Source organism: Mustela putorius, unplaced genomic scaffold (assembly GCF_011764305.1).
Source record: "Mustela putorius furo isolate JIRA1106 unplaced genomic scaffold, ASM1176430v1.1 tig00003871_pilon_pilon_pilon, whole genome shotgun sequence".
In the NCBI taxonomy this organism is placed as follows: domain Eukaryota; kingdom Metazoa; phylum Chordata; class Mammalia; order Carnivora; family Mustelidae; genus Mustela; species Mustela putorius.
The window spans coordinates 14,612,450-14,633,016 of NW_025422023.1; the positions used below are offsets into that span (position 1 = coordinate 14,612,450).

The 20,567-nt window shown below is 60.0% G+C and overlaps 1 protein-coding gene across 3 annotated transcripts in view; it reads left to right on the forward strand.

The window, feature by feature from the left end:
• TBC1D22A (TBC1 domain family member 22A) overlaps positions 1-20,567 on the forward strand; it is a 296,923-nt gene that overhangs the window by 267,764 nt on the left and 8,592 nt on the right. For 2 of the 3 annotated variants that reach the window (XM_004775436.3, XM_013047255.2), the window contains one exon: positions 5,005-5,100. The exons of the other annotated variant lie outside the window; for it this stretch is intronic. In XM_004775436.3, the coding sequence (XP_004775493.1) occupies positions 5,005-5,100 (96 nt within the window). The remainder of the gene's footprint in view (positions 1-5,004; positions 5,101-20,567) is intronic. 3 annotated transcript variants of the gene reach the window in all.

Below are 20,567 nucleotides of genomic sequence, written 5' to 3' on the forward strand. Positions count from 1 at the left end.
GGGGAAAACTGGAGAGACACTCCACAAGAACGTCAAGTAAGTACATTCGAGATGTTGGTCGTTAGAGAAGTGTAAATATGTAAATTAACACCATAGTGAGATCCTACCGCTCGCCTCTGAGGAGGGCTCATCTTAAAAATACTGACCGTTTTCGTACATCGACAGTGGGGTGACCGAACCGGGACTCCATCTGCTGCTGGTGGGAATGTCCAGTGGTGCAGACGCGTTGCAAATAGTCTGGCAGGGTCTCCAGAGTCTAAACTGATGCCGTGGGATCCAGCCGTCTGCTCCTCGGCAGCCACGGAAACCAAGTGAAGGCATCTATTCGTAGGAAGTCTGGTACGCCACGGGCACGGCAGCTGAGTTTGTCGTGGCCCCACACTCGAAGCCACTCGTTGTCTGTCAACAGGCAAACAGCTCTGGCGAACAAGCTGTCACAGGTATTAATGGCACATTGCTGAGCAGTCGTAGGCGGTGGTCTTATAGCGGCATGACTCTCACGGCAGTAGTGTTGAGGCACGGTACCTGGACACGAAGTGCGTGCCAGATGGGTCTCTCTGCACAGAAGTGTAGGAAGGGTATGGGGTGCCTGAGTGGCTCAGGTAGTCAGGCACCTGCCTTCGGCTCAGGTCATAATCTCAGGGTCCTGGGATCGAGCCCCGCTTCAGGGCTCCCTGCTCAGCAGAGAGCCTGCTTCTCTTCTCCCTCTGCCTGCTACTCCCCCTGCTTGTGTTCTCTCTCTCTCTGTCAAATAAATAAAATCATAAAAAAAAAGTATAGGAAGTGTGAACTGTTGTTGTGACAAAAGTAGATCAATGATTGCCTGGGGACTAGGGGTTTTGGGGGGAGAGTGTGTAGACGGGCCTGAGGAAACTTGCGGGTGATGGATAGGTTTATTCTCTTGATTGCGGCGGTGGTTTCATAGGTACGGACATACATCAAAACCTAGCAATTATGTACTTTCAATATGTAAATGTATTGTTTGTCAGTTATAGCTCAACAGGAGCTGCTTAAAATAAATGAACCCAACAAAAGCTGATAAGTAGTTACGGTCCTGCGACACCCCTGCCCCTCCTGGAAGACTTTAAGGCAGAAGCATTACCTGATACAGGGGAAATCACATGAACTGATATTGATCAGCACACCAGGAAGATAAAATAATTTAAAACGTGTATGCATCTAATAACATAGTTTCCAAATATATAAAACAAAGATTGGTAGAACTAGAAGGAGAAATCAGATCCGCCATTGTAATGGGATTTTTACCACATTTCTGTTATTGATAGCTCACGAGGTGACAAAGTCAGCAAGGATTTATAGGAGACCTGAGCAACATTATTGATTAAATTTCCCTAATGGACACATATGGGATATTGTATCCAAGGACTCTCAAATACATACTCTTAACACACACCTGGGGACAGTAGCTGGCGTTTACTTATATTTACTGTGCTCCAGCATTATCCTAAGTATTTTATGTTGTTTAATTTAGTCTTCATAATATTTCACAGATGAGGAACGGAGGCAGGGGAAAGCCAGATACTTTGTTTGATGACACAGCTAGTAAGTGGCAGAGCTGGGCTCAAACCAGGCCCCCGCTGTGCTTTTGATGGGTGAATGTGCTGCCTTATGGGGCGTTTGTGGAAGCTAATTGTTTTCTACTCCAAAAACCAAATCCAAACGAACAAAAGAATCCTCATCATGTAACTAACATCCTCTTTTTAAAGATTTATTTGAGAGACAGAGAGGTGTGAGTGAGCTCACCGTGGGGGGAGGCAGGAGCGTGGGGCATGTGGAGAGAGAGGGAGGAGGCTCTGTCAGACTCAGGCTCTATCCTCTGACCCTGGCATCACGATCTGAGCTGATACAAAGAGTCAGATGCAAACCGACTGTGCCGTCCAGGCGCCCCTACATCACATGCTCCTGCGACGCGACTGAGTTACAAGCCAGTCACCAAAAGAAGCTCAGAAGTCGAAACCAGATAAGCGTGAGCCACATATGTTTGTAGATTTTTAGTATATGTGCTGCCGAAGCGAGCACTCTTGATAGATTTTTAAAAAACATGCTAATAAGTAAGTTGTGGTTCAAACAAGTAAATCATAAAATAAGGCAGAACATTCGTAGTACTTAAGGATAGTAAAGATATCATTCAGCTGTGCGACGTAGCAGACGTGGAGCTCCTAGAAGACCGTGCGTAGCCTCAGATGCTTGCTTGTGTCGGAGAGGAGGAAGAGCCAGACTGAACGAGCTAATCATCGTCCATCTCACGTTCGAGAAAGGACCGGATGATTGAAACATAACTTGAAGTCATTCTGCGTCTGTGTATGTTAGAGTCCGTACAGGGTCCGCAGCAAAGCAGGGCGTGCCGGGAGCAGGAGGGCCGTGCTGAGGGCGACGGCGGAGGTGGAGGTAGTATGGAAGATTGGCGGGTCGACCCAGAAGATTGGCGGGTCGACCCAGAAGTCGGTTCTTGGGAAACACGGACAAAATCAGTCCTGGGCACCATGGAGGACGGCGGTGAGGATGCGGCTCGCACACGCGCGTTCGCTCCTAAGACTGTCCGGTAGGATGCGGCTCGCACACGCGCGTTCGCTCCTAAGACTGTCCGGTAGGATGCGGCTGCACACGCGCGTTCGCTCCTAAGACTGTCCGGTAGGATGTGGCTGCACACGCGCGTTCGCTCCTAAGACTGTCCGGTAGGATGCGGCTGCACACGCGCGTTCGCTCCTAAGACTGTCCGGTAGGATGCGGCTCGCACACGCGCGTTCGCTCCTAAGACTGTCCGGTAGGATGCGGCTCGCACACGCGCGTTCGCTCCTAAGACTGTCCGGTAGGATGCGGCTCGCACACGCGCGTTCGCTCCTAAGACTGTCCGGTAGGATGCGGCTGCACACGCGCGTTCGCTCCTAAGACTGTCCGGTAGGTAGGATGCGGCTGCACACGCGCGTTCGCTCCTAAGACTGTCCGGTAGGATGCGGCTGCACACGCGCGCGTTCGCTCCTAAGACTGTCCGGTAGGATGCGGCTCGCACACGCGCGTTCGCTCCTAAGACTGTCCGGTAGGATGCGGCTGCACACGCGCGTTCGCTCCTAAGACTGTCCGGTAGGATGCGGCTCGCACACGCGCGTTCGCTCCTAAGACTGTCCGGTAGGATGCGGCTCGCACACGCGCGTTCGCTCCTAAGACTGTCCGGTAGGATGCGGCTCGCACACGCGCGTTCGCTTCTAAGACTGTCCGGTAGGATGCGGCTGCACATGTAGCAGCGATTTCAAGAAAAATGGGTTATTATGAACAAATTTGAAAACTTAGGTGACCGATTCTTAGAGAAAGAAAAATTTTCAAAAATATTGAAGGAGTCTGGGGAGTTAGAACGTGAGTCAGAGATCCACGTCTTTCCACCGGGAAAGCGACAGGCCTGGCATGTTCTCCAGGGGATCCCTAGCAAGCACACCGCGGGGCGATGTCCCAGTCTGGTACTGACTCTGAGCGTGGAAGCGGAGAAAGAGGCAGGCACAGTCTTCACACTTGCGATGGACAGCGGCAGTTCAGGAACGGCCAGCGGGGGGCCAGTCTCAGTGTAGACGTGGAAATCCTCTAAATGAAACATGAGCGAACGGGACCTAGCTGTGATGAAACAATACGTTGTGGCCAGATTGAGTTTATCCGGGAATGCACGGTTGGCCTGACGTTAAGGAACCGAGTACTGGGGTCACTCATCGCGGGAACAGATGAGAGGGAGGTGACCTCGTCGCCTCCGTTGGTGCAGGGAGAGCGTGGAGGAGTTCTGGAAGCTGCCGCGGTGAGAACTAGTGCATCAGGGCGAGTGTCCTGCCCTGCTCTGTGTTAACTATCCACGGGAAGACTCCGGGCAAAGCCCAAGTGCTTATCAGGGCTGAGGCGTGCAGAGCCGTGGTCCCTGCGGTCCCTGTGAGGTGACGGCGTGTAGGGCAGGGGCGCGCCTGCACCGTGGCAGCCCAGGGCAGCGACGTGAAGTCCGACCGGGCCGCGGTGTGTGTTTCCTCCCTCCCAGCTCTGCGCCGCCAGGGCGGCCACACCCCTGCTCTGCCGCCTTCTGTGATTTACGTGTTTGAACCATGGCTTACTTGGTAGCTTTTCTGAAAGATTAGAAGCATGTGGCTCACTGGGATTCTGTCTTTTATCTTTGGTTGTTGGTATGTAACTCAATTGTGTTGTAAGAGGAACGGGAAAAGCCGAGTTTTGAGAACCCGGTTGCAGAAGCTGGGAGCGCACGCCTGAACTAGGGCCAGCACGGGAGGAGGGGGTGCCCCGAAGAGGGGGCGAGCGGAACCACTGCGGGAGGGACTGTTCGCCTGGTGAGGAGCCTCTTCCCCGCCCCACCGGTTCCAGGTTCCAGGTGGCTTGCCGGGGGACGGCAGCCAGGACCTAGGGACCTCGCGACATGCCGGGGGACAGCAGCCAGGACCTAGGGACCTTGCGACATGCCGGAGGAGGGGTGGCCATGGGCAGGGGACACAGACCGGAAGGAAACAGGGCTGGCAGGATTCCCATCAGGCCGTGACGAGGAAATGTTAAACAGAGCAGGGGGGGTTGATGTCACACGCGGTCCGAGCAGCGCCTCTGGGCTTCTTGGTGGGCCGGAAGCTTCGGGGAGGGTGGGCCCAGGGCTCCTTCACTGAGGCCTTGATCTGGCCCTCTTGAGCCAGGACCGGAGTTGAGCCCCGGCCAGTGACCTGGCCCCTGCGGGCAGGTGTCCTCCCTGGGTCCTGGCCCAGAATGTGGGCTCGTCGGTCTGCCTTCTGTCATTGCCGGCCGTCATCTGTGCAGGAGGGCAGGAGAGACAGCCTGTCCCTCCTCGTCAGGAGCATGTACCCATGGGAAGGAGCCAGAGGAGGAGAAGCGAGCAAGTCACGTGGACGTTGTCCTGTCTGAGCACCCTGGGGCTCTGCCTGGCGGGGGACGCTGGGCACCGGTGGCCGCGGGCACGTGTGGGCGTACTCACGTCCCCTGTGTTCTCTCTTGCAGTCTGAACCCGATGGCTTCTCTCGTTTCCACCTGTATGTCTGCGCTGCTTTCCTGGTGAGATGGAGGAAGGAAGTTCTGGAGGAGAGGGACTTCCAGGTACGCCCGCGCCTCTCAGGGCCTGCGCTTGATGCTCTCCTGTTGGAGACTCACGACACTGTCGTTCCGGGGCTGTCTGAGTCGCGACACTGACCTCTCACCGTTGGCAAGCTTGGCCAACCCAGCCAGACGCGTGGCCCTTTCCCAGCCTCCCAAAGGCGCTTCCTGAGCCCAAGTGTGTCCTCGACAGCACAGCCCCGAGGGGTGGCTGCAGGCTGTGATGTGTTATGGGAGGTGCTGGTGCCGGGCCTGAGCAGATTGCCGCTTGGCAGCTGTGTGACTCGGGTGTGTCGTTTAGCTTCTCTGGGCACTTTCCTCAGCGACTTGTCGGCTCTGTGCTCAACTAAGGGGCTCCTTGGGGCCGAGTCCCCAGCCCCTCCCCCACAAATGTGCCTCCAGGGGTGGCCTGAGTACCATGGGGGTGTTGACCCCTTCACAGGGTGCTCTCCACAGGGCCCCCAGAGGTCTCAGCCCTTCTGCTGGTGACCCGGGAAGACGGGGACTCAGGTACACGGAAGGGAGCGTCAACAGTGGGGACCAGGGGCCCCGGGCTCCGCCCACCTGGCTAGGGACACTCTCTGGCCACTTGACCTCCTTGAGACACTTGGCTGTTAGGTCAGGATGACTAGGAGGCCCTATGTCTGGGGTCACCGTGAGGTGGCTCTGGACAGTCTGCTTGGCCTTGTGGCTCCCAGCTCCTTGTGGGAGGTTTGGGGTAACTGTGCTGGCTGAGCCGGAGGCTGGCCCGTGGAGAGCCTGGCTGCTTCTCTGAGGGAGAGGGGCACAGCTTCCCTGGGGCACAGTGGCCAGCCATGCTGTGACCCCAGCCCACACATGCTGCTGTGCTTGGGCTGACTCCCTGAGCGTCTGCTGGGGGACAGGTGATACGAGGGGACCGGGGCTCTCCCCAGTGACCCTGTGTAGGACTCTCATCGCCTCCCTCCTGGGCTCTGCCTTGTGGGGGGAGGTGAGAACGCGGGGTAACCGGGGTTCATGACCCTGGGGGCTGCGTGAGAACATGCTAGAGTGGGAGGCTTGTCACCGCCCCCAGGGGTCATTCTTGAGGCCTGACCCTCAGCAGCCTGAGCCACATGTGCCTGGGAAATGGACCTTGAGTCCAGGTTGGGGACTCGTGACCAATGAGCCGCCTTATAAAGGGGCTTTGCTGCTCTGCCACCATTTCCTCCCCTGCTCCCCAGACGAGGACGTGCCGCCAGGATCCCCTTCCTGGGTCATGGGGAGGGTGCCAGGCAGCTTGTGCTCCGTGGGTGTGTAGTGCCGGAAGGGCTTGATGCAGAGCTGTTACCCCCTGGGCTGGGGGACCAGGGGTGGGACCAGCCCTGCAGGCGAGGGACCTGGGTGAGGTCGGGGGAGGCCAGCCCCGGGCCCGGTGGGGCCTCCCGTCTTCCCGCTCTTCACACAAGAGCCCTTTGAGGGGGCGGCCTGGGGTCTGCCACGGGGCAGGTGACCCCTGGAGGCAGCGTTCCTGGTGGTCTGGAAGATGTGTCGCCAAGTCCCATGGATCCTTAGTGCGCCGCGTTTTCCCAGTGCGGGAGCCCCGCGTGGCGCTGGCTGCAGACGTTGCCCGGTGCTAGTGGGGGGTTCGCGTGGGGAGCGGCCCGGAGCGGGCTGCCGGCCTTCTCAGGTGCCGCTCCCGAGCTTGTGGTTCGCGGGGCCAGGGGATGAGTGGAGCCCGTGCAGAGCACGGGGAGGACCCGGGCATCAGTGTCGCGGGGTTGGATGAGCTCCTGGTGCGAAGGAGGCAGCAGGTTGTGGAGGACTGAGGTAAGTGGGGGAGGACACAGGAGAGCAGAAACTAAAGAGCCTTTGGCGTCCTGGTGAGTGTGGGGAATCGTGTTTGTAATCCCGCGTTTTAGGACAGCCAGTGCACCCAGGAAGGACAGCCCGCGGGACTGAGATCAAGACCCCAAGTCTCCAGCAGGAGAACATACCCGGCACGAGGCTTTAGAAGCCCCCATGCACACTCTGCAGACCTGTAATGTGCCCCTTGGGAAACAGTGTTGCTTTATGTCATTTTCATAGGAGCAGAGTCCCTGCCCGAGGACAGCGGCTCCCAGAAGCAGGGAGACTCCCTTGGTGTCCATCTGGGGCCGTGCGGCGGGTGCTGGGGCAGGGGCGATGGGCTGTGCCTGCTGCGTTCGGTTTCCCTGAACTCGGGCAGGCGGTGTACCTTGGCTTTGGAGGCTCTCCCGGGCCGGTCCAGCAAGCCCTTGGGGCCCTCCCTCTGGGCCAGGCCCTGCACATTCTGTCCCCAGACTCCATTCCCCTGATGTGTGTGGGCTGGCTGGGCGTGACGGTGCTGGGCCCGGGACAGGGGGCTGTGGGGCTGGGGCAGGAGCCTGCCACAGAGGCATAGAGCAGGGCGGGGAACCCAGGACAGGGCCTCGCGGAGGACAGCCTGCTCTGCAGCTGGGAGTACGTTGGTGAGGCCCACGTTGAGTGCAAGGGCCCGGGGGTGGGGGCTAGGTTGGGGTGGCCGTCAGGAGACAGCCTAAGAAGGACAGAGCCAGGGAGGACTCCTGGTCTTTCCTAACACCTAACACGGTGTCCCGAGGGCTGCAGGCATGGGGAAGAGGCCCGGGATGCAGCCCCAGAAGGACTTTGGGGCAAGGAGCTCTGAGGGAGGGGTGAGGGGAACAGACTCCGGGGACGGCAGCCAGGACCTAGGGACCTCGCGACATGCCGGGGGACGGCAGCCAGGACCTAGGGACCTCGCGACATGCCGGGGGACGGCAGCCAGGACCTAGGGACCTCGCGACATGCCGGGGGACAGCAGCCAGGACCTAGGGACCTTGCGACATGCCGGAGGAGGGGTGGCCATGGGCAGGGGACACAGACCGGAAGGAAACAGGGCTGGCAGGATTCCCATCAGGCCGTGACGAGGAAATGTTAAACAGAGCAGGGGTGGTTGATGTCACACGCGGTCCGAGCAGCGCCTCTGGGCTTCTTGGTGGGCCGGAAGCTTCGGGGAGGGTGGGCCCAGGGCTCCTTCACTGAGGCCTTGATCTGTGTGCTGCTCTGTCTGTAGGTTAGACTTGAATTCGGAACCGCATGAAACAGACTCAGATGAAGCAAGCGCAGGGGGAGACACAGCGGGTCTGATCGGGAGCAGGGGGAGGTTATGGCGAGTCTAGATGCAGAGGCCGGGGCGGCCCGAGAGCTCTGGGCGGTGAGAGCTGTGCAGACCGTGGTCGCATCTTCCACGTTTCTGTGGAACATTTGCAGAACGGATCTTCTGACCTCAGCAGTGAATGTCCAAGTCTGGAAAGCTGGAGTGGACGCAGGCTGTATTTGCTGAGCGTGACCCTTTCCGGCGAGATGCTGGCGAAGTTGAAACAGAAGAATCGGGCACGTAGGGGTTGCGGAGGCCGCGCAGGAAGAAAGTGACCCCGGAAACACGGAGTGGCTTTTAGGGGGGCACAGGCGGCTGAGCGCCTGACTCGGTTTTGGCTCTGGTTGATCTCAGGGTTGTGGGATCGAGCCCCATGTCCGGCTCCGTGCTCGGGGTGAAGGCGGCTTGAGGTGGTCCCTCTGCCCTTCCCCCACTCATCCTCACGGGCTCGCTCCCTCGGGTGAGAAATAAATGAGCCTCACCCCCCCCCAAATAAACCTTACCAAAAAAACAAAACATAACAAAAAAACGCTTGAGACGTGATGAACACAAACTCTCAGCCAGCGTACTTTTATTATGTAAAAACATTAAAAATATACTAACCCTTTAACTCAAGAAGTTAGCTCCGGAAAAGTAAAGTCAACATGGGATAAAGGTGGTAAAGGGTTAGTACACATAAATGAAGGGTCAGGGAATGGGGCCTCGCGGTAGAGCTAAGAACATCTTGGATGCCTGGGGGGCTCCGCTGTTAAGTGTCTGCCTTCAGCTCAGGTCATGATCCCAGGGTCCTGGGATCAAGTCCCGTGTCGGGCTCCTTGCTCAGCAGGGAGTCTGCTTCTCCCTCTGCCTCTGCCTGCCGCTCCCCTGCTAGTGCTCGCTCGCTCTCTGACAAATAAATGAAGTCTTAAAAAAAAAAAGCATCTCACTTAGAAGGCACGCACAGATGTCAGTGAAGCAGGCAGCCTTTACCGCAGACCCGGACACGCGGGTGCAAACAGCTGTCCTCCTGGGTTTTAGGAAGGCTGAGTGCAGAGATTTAGGGAGCATAGAAAACGCCAGAATTGCCACAAGATGAAGGAAAAAAACAACCCTTGACTGGACCCATAATTTTTCGGTAAGTTCCAACGTTTTCCAAAGTCTTACCTTTAAATACAATTCTGAGGTCAGAACCCATCTTTCCAGTGAGTTCTCTCAAACATGCCAAGAACCTGTTGCCGTGTGCCCTGAGACTTGCAGAGGGGGATGGAGAACCGGCCTCTGTTGCTCAGAGCCGCCTGCCCGGGCGCTTTCCCTCCTGTCGGCCCATCTCACTCTGGATCATTACTGATCTCTGTCTGTTCTGTGTGTCTGTCTGCACGCCGAGCTGACCGTGTGCACCGCTGCGCGGTGAGGGCCCGTCCCGGCCCTGCTCACGGGGCTCCCTCGGCCCCGACCCAGCGCCTGACCCAGGAAGGCAGGAACGTCAGCTGGGTTGAGTAGAGGAATTCTGCATTTATTCATATGAAGGGCTGCCCCTGCAAGAGTGAAATTAGAATCTAGTTCCGCTTCACGGTAGAAATACCAATATCCTTGCTAAAGTAGCAGCAGATTTAACCTGTTAATAGATTAAATAAAAATATTCCGTTGAAAAGTTTCCCAGGAATTCTGAGCTGATCTGCTCTTGACAAATCCTTGGGTGTCGGGACCCCACGTTTTCGGGACTCCCTTAGAGGGGCTCATGAGCTTCGGCATAGGGTCTTCCTCATGGCCGAGGTCTGTCACCACAGCATGGCAGAGATGGGCGGCTGGTCTGACGGGGGAAGGTGCCCAGGAGGAGAGGGAGGGGAGTGGGCTGCAGGCTCCTTGTGCCCTCCCCACAGGAGCCACGCAGAGCGGAGCCTCGTCTCTGCCCTGAGAAGCCCGGAAGACACTGAGAGCCCAGGGTTTTCAGTGGGGGCAGGTCACCGAGATGGTAGATTCCAGAAGCAAAGCTGGTGCTTACTGTAAATGCTGTACCAGAGGTGTCCGGGGGCTGGCACGGAGCCCCAGCTTTCCCATGGAGGGATCACCTCAAGAGCATGTTCCGGATGCCAGCCAAGGGTCAGCCCTGCGGCCAGCCCCTCATGAGCCACATCTGCTGCACTAATGCTTCTGCTCGCTGCTGGTGGAACGTCCTAGCTGTCAGCCAGGGGCATCAGTCTCACGGTTTCTTATGAACTGTAGTAGCTTTTCCTGCATTTAATTGTGAAAAAACAACTCTACCCTAACACAGAACTAAAAGAATCCTTATCTCAACACGCTGAAGATGTCTGTGGTCAGTAGCCAGCGATATGCAGGGGACACTGCGGACTGTCCCTTCCGCATTGGCAGCATGCGCCTGTCTGGGGTACGATGGGTCCGTGTTCAGCAGAGGCTCCGGGCTCCTGCCCGTCTGGTGCGCGCAGACACACACACGCCAGGGACATGAAGAATAGGTTTTCTGGATGCGGGACTCTCCAGGGAGTGAGCTCACACCCGTACTGGTGTTTGCTGTGAAGGCCCCTGCCGCTTCCGTGGGGGAGGCCCGGAGCCTGGCGCAGGGTGGAGGAGGAAGGGGTCTGAGCAGGTGGGGGTGCGTCAGAGACCCTTCGCCTGAGCGAGGACCCCCGAACCCCACAGTGAAGCAGAGCAGACAGACGGACCTGGCGTGCGGCCCGGCTGGTCTGAGCCCGGCTCTCGGTGGAGCAGGAGTGAGAGCGAAGCGCCCCCGCTCTGGGGTCAGCCGTGGTGCGAGGGCCGCACCCCTCCCTGCGGTGTACACGGACGACGGCCAGAGTCCAGGGCCCAACCCGAGAAGACGCCGGCTCTCTGGAGGGACCGCGGTCAGCACAGCCTTGCCGTCGTGAACGTCTGTCCCTCTGAAGCGCATCCTCCGAGGTCAAAGGCAGTGGAAACCAGGAAGGGACTCCCTGATAGGCCCCGATGGAGTCCACGTTTGTAGAATACGGAGGGCTCGTGTGACTTGCCGACGGAGCGCGCAGCGGTTGGTCCGTAGGAGAATTCACGCAGCTGTGCGGCGGGCTCGTGTGGCGCTCGGGTCGGTCATGAGGAATTGAGGTGGGAAACGGACGGCACCCGGGACATCAGCGGCGCCCTCCACAGGTGAGGCCTGCGCGGGCCGGCGGGCTCCTGCCTTCCCGCGGGGTGACAGCCGTCTGTAACTTAGTCCGGAGCCTTGCCTGCACCCGATAATGCCCCTTGTTGATGGTTTTGTGAAAACAGCCCGACCACACCCTGCGTATCCGGGGTGAGGAGGGCGGGTCTCTTGCTGCCTGCAGTGTTCACAGCTGACCCCAGTCCTGTCCTCAGAGCCTGGCTCCGATGTGGGGACGCGCTCCCAGCACATGCCGTGCGAGGGAAAAGCAGGGTCTGAACTTACACGTCTGTGTGTGTCTGTGTGTAGATGTGTCTCATCTACACACGCACGTGTGTACGGCACATCTGCATGTGCCGGCACGAGACACGGGTGCCCAGCCACAGGGAAACACGCACGCGGCACGCACGCGTGCATCAACTCTGCACATGCGGGACACACATGCCGATCGACGTGTCTGTGTAGATACAAGGATGGCCGGAGTGTGCTTGTGTTCCGTGCACACACAAGACGGAACAGAAGCAGGTCACAGCGTGAGCCTTACTGAGTCTTGGTCAGGGCCGTTCTGCACATCTTCTTTCTTACTTGAACTTCTGAAACATCTTCCACGTTCTCTCACTATGGGGTCAACGGAGCTTTCCCCTTGGGTTCGTTCCCAGGTGAAGGGGGGGAGACCGCTCGGGGAGGGGTCCGGCCCGGAGCCAGTGCTCAGGGGCGCTGGCCTCTGCGACCTGGGCCCTTTCTTGATCCCACAGCAGGGGTCCCTCTGTAGTGGGATCCCTGTGGCCCCGTGTGTCGCTCAGCTCACGCACACGTGTGGCTGCTCACCCCCCTGCGGTCCTCAAAGGCGAGAAGCACGTGCTGCCCTCCGAGGACCCTCGGTGACGCAGCGCGCCCGTGTGTGTTGGGGTGGGGATGGCTGCTCCCTGAAAGGGGGACCTTGGGGAGAAGGGGAAAGGTCGAACGGTGGCGTGACGAGGGGGGAGCCTAGACTCTGGCCACCGCCCCCCACGCCCCAGAACAGTTTCTGAAGCTGCTTGCGGGCTGTTGAGACCATCCCTTTCCTTTGCCAAGGTGCCGCGATGGGGCCTTCTTGTCCGCTGCACAGCCAGCCTGTGGGGCGCGCTCTCTGTTGGGTGGGGCTTCTCTGTGCTCTGTCACCTGTCCCCTTCCATGGGGTAGGGTGGATGAGGTCATCTCTCGCAGCTGTGCGGCATCCCTGTCCAGACTGGGCCGCAGTCCAGGATGTGACCTTTGAGCCCCTGCCCGGCGCAGCCCTGCACTGGGCATGCCTCCCGGGGTGCGCCCCTGCAGACCTCAGAGATCTGTGGTCAGGAACAGCTTTGTGGGGCGTCTCGGACTGAGAGACAGAAATGCAGCAGCAGCACCCAAAGCCTGCGCTTCTGGGAGCCCTTGTGGGGCCCGGCGTGCAGGAGTGACCCGAGGTGGCCTCCCTGTGGCCTGTCCGCCAGCCGTGGGGGCCCCGGTGCTCCCCTGGCCATAGCCTCACGGGCAGCCTCAGAGCAGACGCTCCTGAACTCGCACCTGTGTCTGCTTGGCCTCCGGGCCTTGGGCTCAGCTCTAGCTTTAGAAGTCCCTGCGGAGGCAGGTGGAGGGAAGCCGCGTGCACACGCCTGGGAGGGCTGTCCCGTCTCCGGGGGACGGCTGTGTGCGGCTGCCCAGGACGTGCCAGCCCCTCCAGGAGGCTGCTGACTGTCCCTGTGGGTCCTGCCAGCTCAGGCCTCTGGGAGGCCTGGGGTGGCGCCTCTGTCCGTTTTGGGCCATCCCGCTGTCCCCTTTGCCTGGAAGTCGGAAAGGTCAGAGTCCGTGCGGACGCTCCGGGCGGTCCCCCCACGTGGGGCGGTGGAAGGACGCGCAGCACCCGCTGCTCTGCCCCCCTTCACGTGGGGCCCCGTCGTGCTCGCGGACAAGTCCTTGCTGCCCACGTTCCCGGCGCACGCGTGCCCCCTCCGGCTGATGAGTTCGCGGGCCAGACGCGGCCCCACGCAGGGGTCCGGACTCCGTCAAACCGGATCCGTCCCGCAGTGCTGGGCGCCCCGCGGCGGACGGACGGTTCCGCGCGGTTTGTGTTCCATCCTGTGTTCGTCTGAAGCAGCAAATGTCACGAAATGCCAGAGTAAAGATCAATTGTCTCTTTTTTGATCATTTCAAGACATTTTAAAGACAAAATCAGGTCAATTGAAAGCAAATCTTTCCATGGACTGTTGTGCTGTCGCGCGCTCCCGTGGATGGCTGTGTGTGTGTGTGAGGGTGGGGCCTGTGTGGCCGTGTGTGGCCGTGTGTGGTGTGGGGCTTGTGTGTCTGTGTCTGCTGCGTGGCCCCGTGTGCTGTGGAGCCGTGCCCAGGCCGCGGGGCGTGTGGGGCCTCCGCCCACCAACCCAGAAGGGGAGGCCGGACGGTGAAGGGACAGTTTGGGAGCATCAGGCCTCCGCTTCCTTGTCGCAAGGGGACAGCAGGGGTACCCTGCCGTCTGAGCTCATGCGGTTGCTGGAGGGGTGCGTGAGGCCACGGACGGAGGAGGGGCTCGGAGCTGCTGTGCACACGCACGCGCACACTCGGAGTCTCTGACCAACCCAGCCGGGGACGGAATCGATCCCGGCTTTTCATCTCTGAACAACAGGCCCGTCTTCGTTGCACGCGGAGATTTGCTTAAATGGTCATGAAGCATACCCTCCTGTGTCTCCTGTGGAACCAGACCCCTGGTGCTTCCACTGTTGCGGAGGAAGGCCCTGTTTGTGCGGCGTTTGGGGTTTCCTGCGTGGCTGAGCTGTACCCTCCCCGTCATTACGGGGGATGGCACTGCCCGTGTCCTCTGCTGGGACAAGTCCAGGGGCAGTGGCCTCGCGGGATGTGCCTGGTGGGCGTCTCCCTGGGACAGGTGGTCTCCCCGGCCCGTCCGCCCTGAGCTGTGTGGGCCGGACTCAGATCCCTGATTGAAGGGACTCAGGCCTCTCCTTGCCCGCCTACCTGCTGCCCATCCCGCTGCCCCGGTGTCTGCCCCACGGCTCCCCAGTGCTCCCTGCACCGGGAGCCTTGTGGGGTGGCAGCGGCCTTTGGCGAGACTCCATGACGGGGGAGGCAGGAGTGTCCTGTCCCGTCCTGCCCACTCCTAACCCACCCTTTCCCATCCCTGTCCCATCCCCTGTGGCTGCTATGGCTGTGGCTGGGATCTGCCTGCCCGGCCCCCAGCCCCTGGCCCCTGACGCTCCTCCCCTGATTGTTTTGTTTGCGGTGATTGGAATTCCCCAGGCATTTTTTTGAGGGAGATGGGAGTCTGCACAAGATTGGAGAAAATCGATTTTCTCCAGTGACTGTCCTCAGACATATCTCTATTTTAACTAAATCATCTCTCTCTGCGGTGGGTTTTATTTTCCCTGTGGGATTGAGCTGGGGGCACCTGAGCCTGTGGGATCCTGGTGACTGCGGGGCAGCACGCAGGCCGCGCCCTGTCCCCACCCCTGGCTCCGGGAGAGACAGCACGAGCCCCAGCCGGGCGCCCGTCCGTCCTCCGTGTTCAGGGCGCTCCGAGGGAGGTGTGTGTGACAGGAAACTCTGTGACTCTCGGCCCGAGTGGAAACACGTATCCCTGACCTGCCGGCCCGAGAGCGCAGCCGGGGACACGTCCACTCGTCTCCTCCAGACGCCCTGTGTTCCTCCTCTCTCCTGACCCTACGCTGGAACGAATACGGTGGCCTCTTAGGAGGGGATGCTTGGACTCTGTGTGGTGGGTCCTGCCAGTGAGGGGTCTCTGCTCACTTCCTGAGAGCTGTGCGTCCTGCGGGAGGTTCAGTAGGAGCCTGGCACCCCTACGGTAAGCAGGTGCCGGCGCGTTGTTTCCCCGACGCTCGATGCCCTCGGCAGAGGCCCCAGGCGTCTCCGTAGACTCAGGGAAGCGAGCTCCGAGGGGCGGCTCCGGGCTCGGAGAGGGGAGGGCTTGGGGGCGGGGCCTGACCCAGGTATTCCTGCCGCCACCACTTCCATTTCATGATGGCGTTTATTGTATTAAAGGTGTTCGGGTGCATGATTTTTACTTTTATTTTCATTTAATTTTGCTGTAAGCAGGCTCCACACCCAGCACAGAGTCCAGCACAGGGCTCAATCTCATCACCCCGAGATCAGCACCTGAGCTGAGATCCGGGGTCGGGCGCTTAGCCAGCAGAGCCCCGGGTGCCCGCGTGTGTGTGGTTCTTAAAGACAAAACGTTCTAGAAGGCTTTTTACCAAGCATGCGCCTCTCCCCACTTCCTCCCAGATCAAGAGACGGCCACTTGCAGCCTTTTAAGTCGTTCTGTTTTTGTGTTTATCTCTGCCAGCGTAAGTAGCTCTTTCTTGGGTTTTCAGCTTTCATGACTTTCTGCAGCAGGAAGACCGGCCTTCTTACCGTCCACTGGCTGCCCCTTCTCCTCGGCGCCTCTCCTCCTGGAGGCCTTGCCTGGACACACACACACGCACATGCACATGCACAGACACACACAGACACACATGACCCTGTGGGACCCCTTTCCCCCACTGGGGGCCCTGGCCAGATGCCGGGTGGGGCTGCTCCTCGTGGCCATGCCACCGTCACTCATGCGGAGTCCCCTAGTTCGGCGCTGCACCCGCTCTGTCAGCCCCAGTGTTCGCAGCCGTCCCGGTTCCCGTAAATCGGTCCCGGACTTGTCCTGGCAGCTCCTGAGATGTGCTGTGTCCCGGGAGGTCGATGGCAGGTGTTCTGCACCCAGTTATCCTTGGGACCGGGGTCCCTGTGCTTCGGGAGAGCCCCCTTCCCTCGGGGCCTGGCACTCCTGGTGCTGCTTGGTCTCTTGCTTTAGGAGAGCTGGGCCTCTGGGCCCCCCAATCAGGGCCACATCCAGGGAGGCCCAAGAGGGGCATGTCGCGTGTGTACTTGGGCAGACCGTGGAGTGGTGGTTGGCCTCTGTGGCCCCCACTTTCTCTCCGTGCACCCCATGCTGCCGCCCCGATGCCAGCTGTGTCCGTGGGCTCCGGCGCCTCACCTGCCCCCTTTCTGCCAATCTCTGTCCTCCCCGCCCCCCAGTTTGGGCGTCTGGTGACCTTCAGATTGTTGTCCAGCTGGAGCAGCCAGTGTGCCCGTGTGCTCTGGAAGGCTCCAGCTTTTCCCGTCAGAAAACTTCCGTACGTTATGAATGGCTGCTGCATTTCTCCCTGGGGTGCCTGTGGGAAGGTGGGCTCCTGTTCGGCCCGCATTTCTGATCCGTCCGAGTTTGATCTGTTTTGTTTGCATCTGTTCCATCGTGCAGAGAATGTCAACAAACTAGAACCTTTGAAAACCCAGGACCCTGGCCTTCAGCCCCAGAAGTCCTGGCCCCAGGGGCTGTGGGGGCCCCCAGGGACACAGAGGCTTTCCCCACGTGGAGGCGTGGGCGTCTGCTCGGCTCCCTCTGGCTCTGATATTCGGACCCCACTTACCTGCACATGTTGAAGATCTTGCTGTACCCTCGGACTCCTGTAGGGGAGTGTCCTGACGGGCTCAGTCGTGTGGCCTCCTGGGCTCCCTGTCCACCTCCCGCACCCGTCACAGCACCTGCTGGAGCCCGGCTGGTGAGACTGGATCCCCCACCCCCAGCCAGTCAAGCTGGCTGTCCTCGTCCCCAGCAGCTTAGTGCTGCCGCCTGGGAGAGGGTCGCTCCCGTCCTTGATGGGCTTGTCGGGGGTCCGGGCTGTCACTGCCCAGCCACATGGGACGTGTCAGGGAGACATTTGTGGAAATGCCACGTGACCTAAGTGACTCATGTCAGGATAAGCAAGTGGTTGTGTTTCTGCTGGAATCCAGCGCTTGACCTCCCTGGGATGGACGCCGCGTTCACCTCGAGATCTGGCCTCATTCAGGGCCCGTGTGTGAGCGTGGGGCCTGGGGCCACTGTGGTCTCAAGGAGCCGTGTGAGAAAATTGGACTCTGGAAAGTGACCTTAGCAAATGTTCAGGTGGTGATGTAGCAAATAGCATCCTGTCCATTCCGCTAACCGTGCAGGCTCACGGTTTCCGGACCTGCTGGTCCTTGAGCACAGACTGGGTTAGACTCCGTCACTCCATGGCAGACCTCAGGGGCACACAGGACGTCTTGAAAACCAACATGCTTTTCACCAGGGCCCCTGGCAGCTAACCTCAAAGCAAAATCACAAAAATCTTTCCATGTTTTCATTTAAAATGAGCTTGATGCGACTGATGGCTGCGTGTCGGTCTGCTTGTGAGGGGCAGAGACTCGGCAGGTCCCTGGGATTCGTCCTAGGACCATGGTCCTAGTACCCCCAGCCTATGTGTGGGACACCAGGGGCCGGTCATTCGCAGTCCAGGTTTCAGTGTTTGCCAGAGGGGCCCCAGCTGTGCTGTGGAGTGGGGAGATGCTGGGGCAGCACCTGGCCCTGCGGGCTGCTCCCAGGACACTGTCTCTCTTCCTGCAGTCGGGCTGTGTAGGCTGCTCTGGGCCCCGCCTGGCATCCCCCGCCCCGCTACAGCAGGAAAGCCGAGGACAGAGAACCATCGTAACCACACTTGTAACCCTCCTGGCGCTCTTGCTGGCCGGAAATAGCTCAGGCTGGCTGCAGGGGACACATCCCCTGTGCCCTGTCATAAACCCCTGGGTCGTCAAGCTGACCCGGGACGTGGCTGTGTCCCGCTCCCCCTTTCACAAAGGCAGGATCTCCTGTCGAGAGCAGGGTCTCGTCTCAGCCTCACGTCTCAGTCCCCCTCCTTTGAGCCTCGGTCGTGGGCCTGTGCCCAGCCCAGCCGTCTGGCTGCCGCGGGGGGGCAGAGGGCGGCCGACGTCACGTCGCGGGTTTTGCCAGTGACTCTCTGCTCCTTTCTGCCTGTGAATTCGTCTTGCCATTAAGGAAAAAATTACACCCACCATTCAAATCATTAATTGAAAGGCCCTTATTATCTCATTAATGGTGTTTGATATCTGAGGCAGATAAACTTGGAGAAGCTCATCTGTTCAGCCCCTGAAGAAATGTAATTACATCTTGGGCCTTACTGAAATGTCTCACTCTCAGCTGTCGCGCGCGGTCTGCTGCTCCGCGCCCACGGACCCCCGTCAGATCTGGTGCGGAAATACGGCGGCGCCGGCCGGGCCTGGGCCGCCCGTGGGCAGAGCGGGAGGCCACGTTTCAGGAAGGCGTGTCCGGCTGCCGGGCTGGCTCTGGGCAGCCCCCCCGACTTCCCGCGCTCCTGGGGGGGGCCCTCCTCCCGTGCGCGGCCTTCGCTGAGAATGAGCCCCGGCGGCGTGGCAGAGACAGGCTGAGACGGGGGACGGACTCGGCCGCAAGGCTGGACGGGGAATCACGGGAGAGCCGTGTCCCCGAGGCTGTGTCCTCTCGCCAAACCTGAGCTTTGCTGGTTGGGTTGCTTGCCAAGCTCCTGGACCTTCTTTGTGGAGAGCCTCTCCTGCCCCACGGTGGTTTTGTCCGCTCTCTGTGTTTTCTGTGCCTGTGTAGCCAGCGCCCGAGGGTCTGATGTGGCCGTCGTGCACCCCCGAGCCTCCCGGGCTCGCTCTCGCCGGCGAGGGTCTCCTGTACGAAGGGGAGCCGTGGTCCGCTCCTCGTCAGGCCTGTGCTCCGCCAGCACCGTCTGCACCGGAAGAGACTGGCCAGGAAGACCCGCTGGGGGGCAGGCTGGCCCCTGGGACTGGGCGGTAGAGAAGGACGGGGAGGGCGACTCCGAGGTTCTGAGACCCCCACTTGCGGGGGAGGTGAAGCCCCGCGGAGTGACAGGACCACGAGGGCGGGTGGCAGCTGGGTCCTTTAGGGCTGCGGCTCACTCCAGCCTCGCGCGGTCTCCCCTGCCCACGTGCCCCCGCCGGCTCCCCTCCTTGGGCTGCAGCGCCTGCTCGACCCCCGCTCAGGGTCCTTCCCGGGGACGGCCCATTTCAGTTGGCAGGGGACTTCTAGGGGTCTGGCTGTAATGGGCCTCCTTAAACCCGGAGCCTGGGGCCACAGGCACAGAAGGCCCAGGCTGCTCAGCACTTCTGGGCCGGACCCTCCTGGCCACCACCCGTGGGAGACCCTGGGTGATCACTCAGCTTCTCCCGATGTGACCGGCACTGGCGAGTTGCTCATATAGTGTCAGCGAGCGGGAATCCTGCAGGGGGCCCACACACCTCGGCCCTCGCTCTGTCGTCCAGACAAAGTGACAATGACAGCGTGCTAGCCTCCTCCGACCAGAGCCCCCAACCCAGATCCCCCCATCAGAGAGTCCCAGGGGCCCAGTGTCACCACAGGTCCCTTGTCAGAGCTTTCTGTGCCCCTGCAGGCTCCAGCACGAGGCAGGCACACGTTTGGCTGTAGGGTCCTGGCTGAGGCCTCACCCGTCTGCGTGGAAGGTCCACTGAGAGGACACGGAGGGAGATGAGTGGGTGAGCGGGAGGAGAGGGTGGGCTGCCTCACGACCCTCGGACTGCATGGCAGGTTCATTCTCTTCCCCTAATTAGTTTGAGGATTCTCAGGACAAACAGGATAGGATTTCTCAATTCAATTTTAGGGTGTTTGTTTTTTGTGCTAAAGCACACGGAAGTCACATTGATCTTTAATTCCTCATGCAAAGGGGAAGTATTTGCTCGTAGCTTATTTCGTGTGTCTGATTCTCAGCTGTGCTGGCGGGGGTAGTGGTGTCCAGCCAGGACCTGGAACGCTGGGGATGCCCAGTGTGGACAGGCTGCTGCTGAGCCCCGGGGCCTGTGGTCACCGTGCTGGCCCTCGTGGCCACAGGTGGGACTCTTGCCAGCCCTTTTGAGGGAGCTGAGGGCCCCATCTTTCCTTCTGCACTGAGGTAGCCATTCTCGGGGCTCCATCTGACCTTGGGGAGGCTGGGGTGCCTCTGCCGCAAACCCCACACTCTGTGCCCTCCGTGAACCTCACGGCTGAGACCAGATCGCTTCCTGAGTGGGTCCACCCATCCGAGGGCCCCAGCCCCCTCTCAGGGTAAATGCCGGGAGGGGGGCGCTCTGCGGAGTGAGTTGTCAGTGTCGTGGCCACATAATGGATTCCCCCCCCCCCCCCGTAGCTCGGAGGCTCGGGGTCCCCAGGAACACGGGAGTGAGGGCACTGTGCAGGTGGACCGTGTTGGGGTCACTCCCGGCCCCTCACTGAGAAAGAATGGCCTGGAGTGACAGCTTCCAGAAGCGGCCGTGACCGTGTCTGGCCCTGCTTGCTGTGCGCGGTGTGTGTTCTGACTTAGGGCTCAGGCTGTT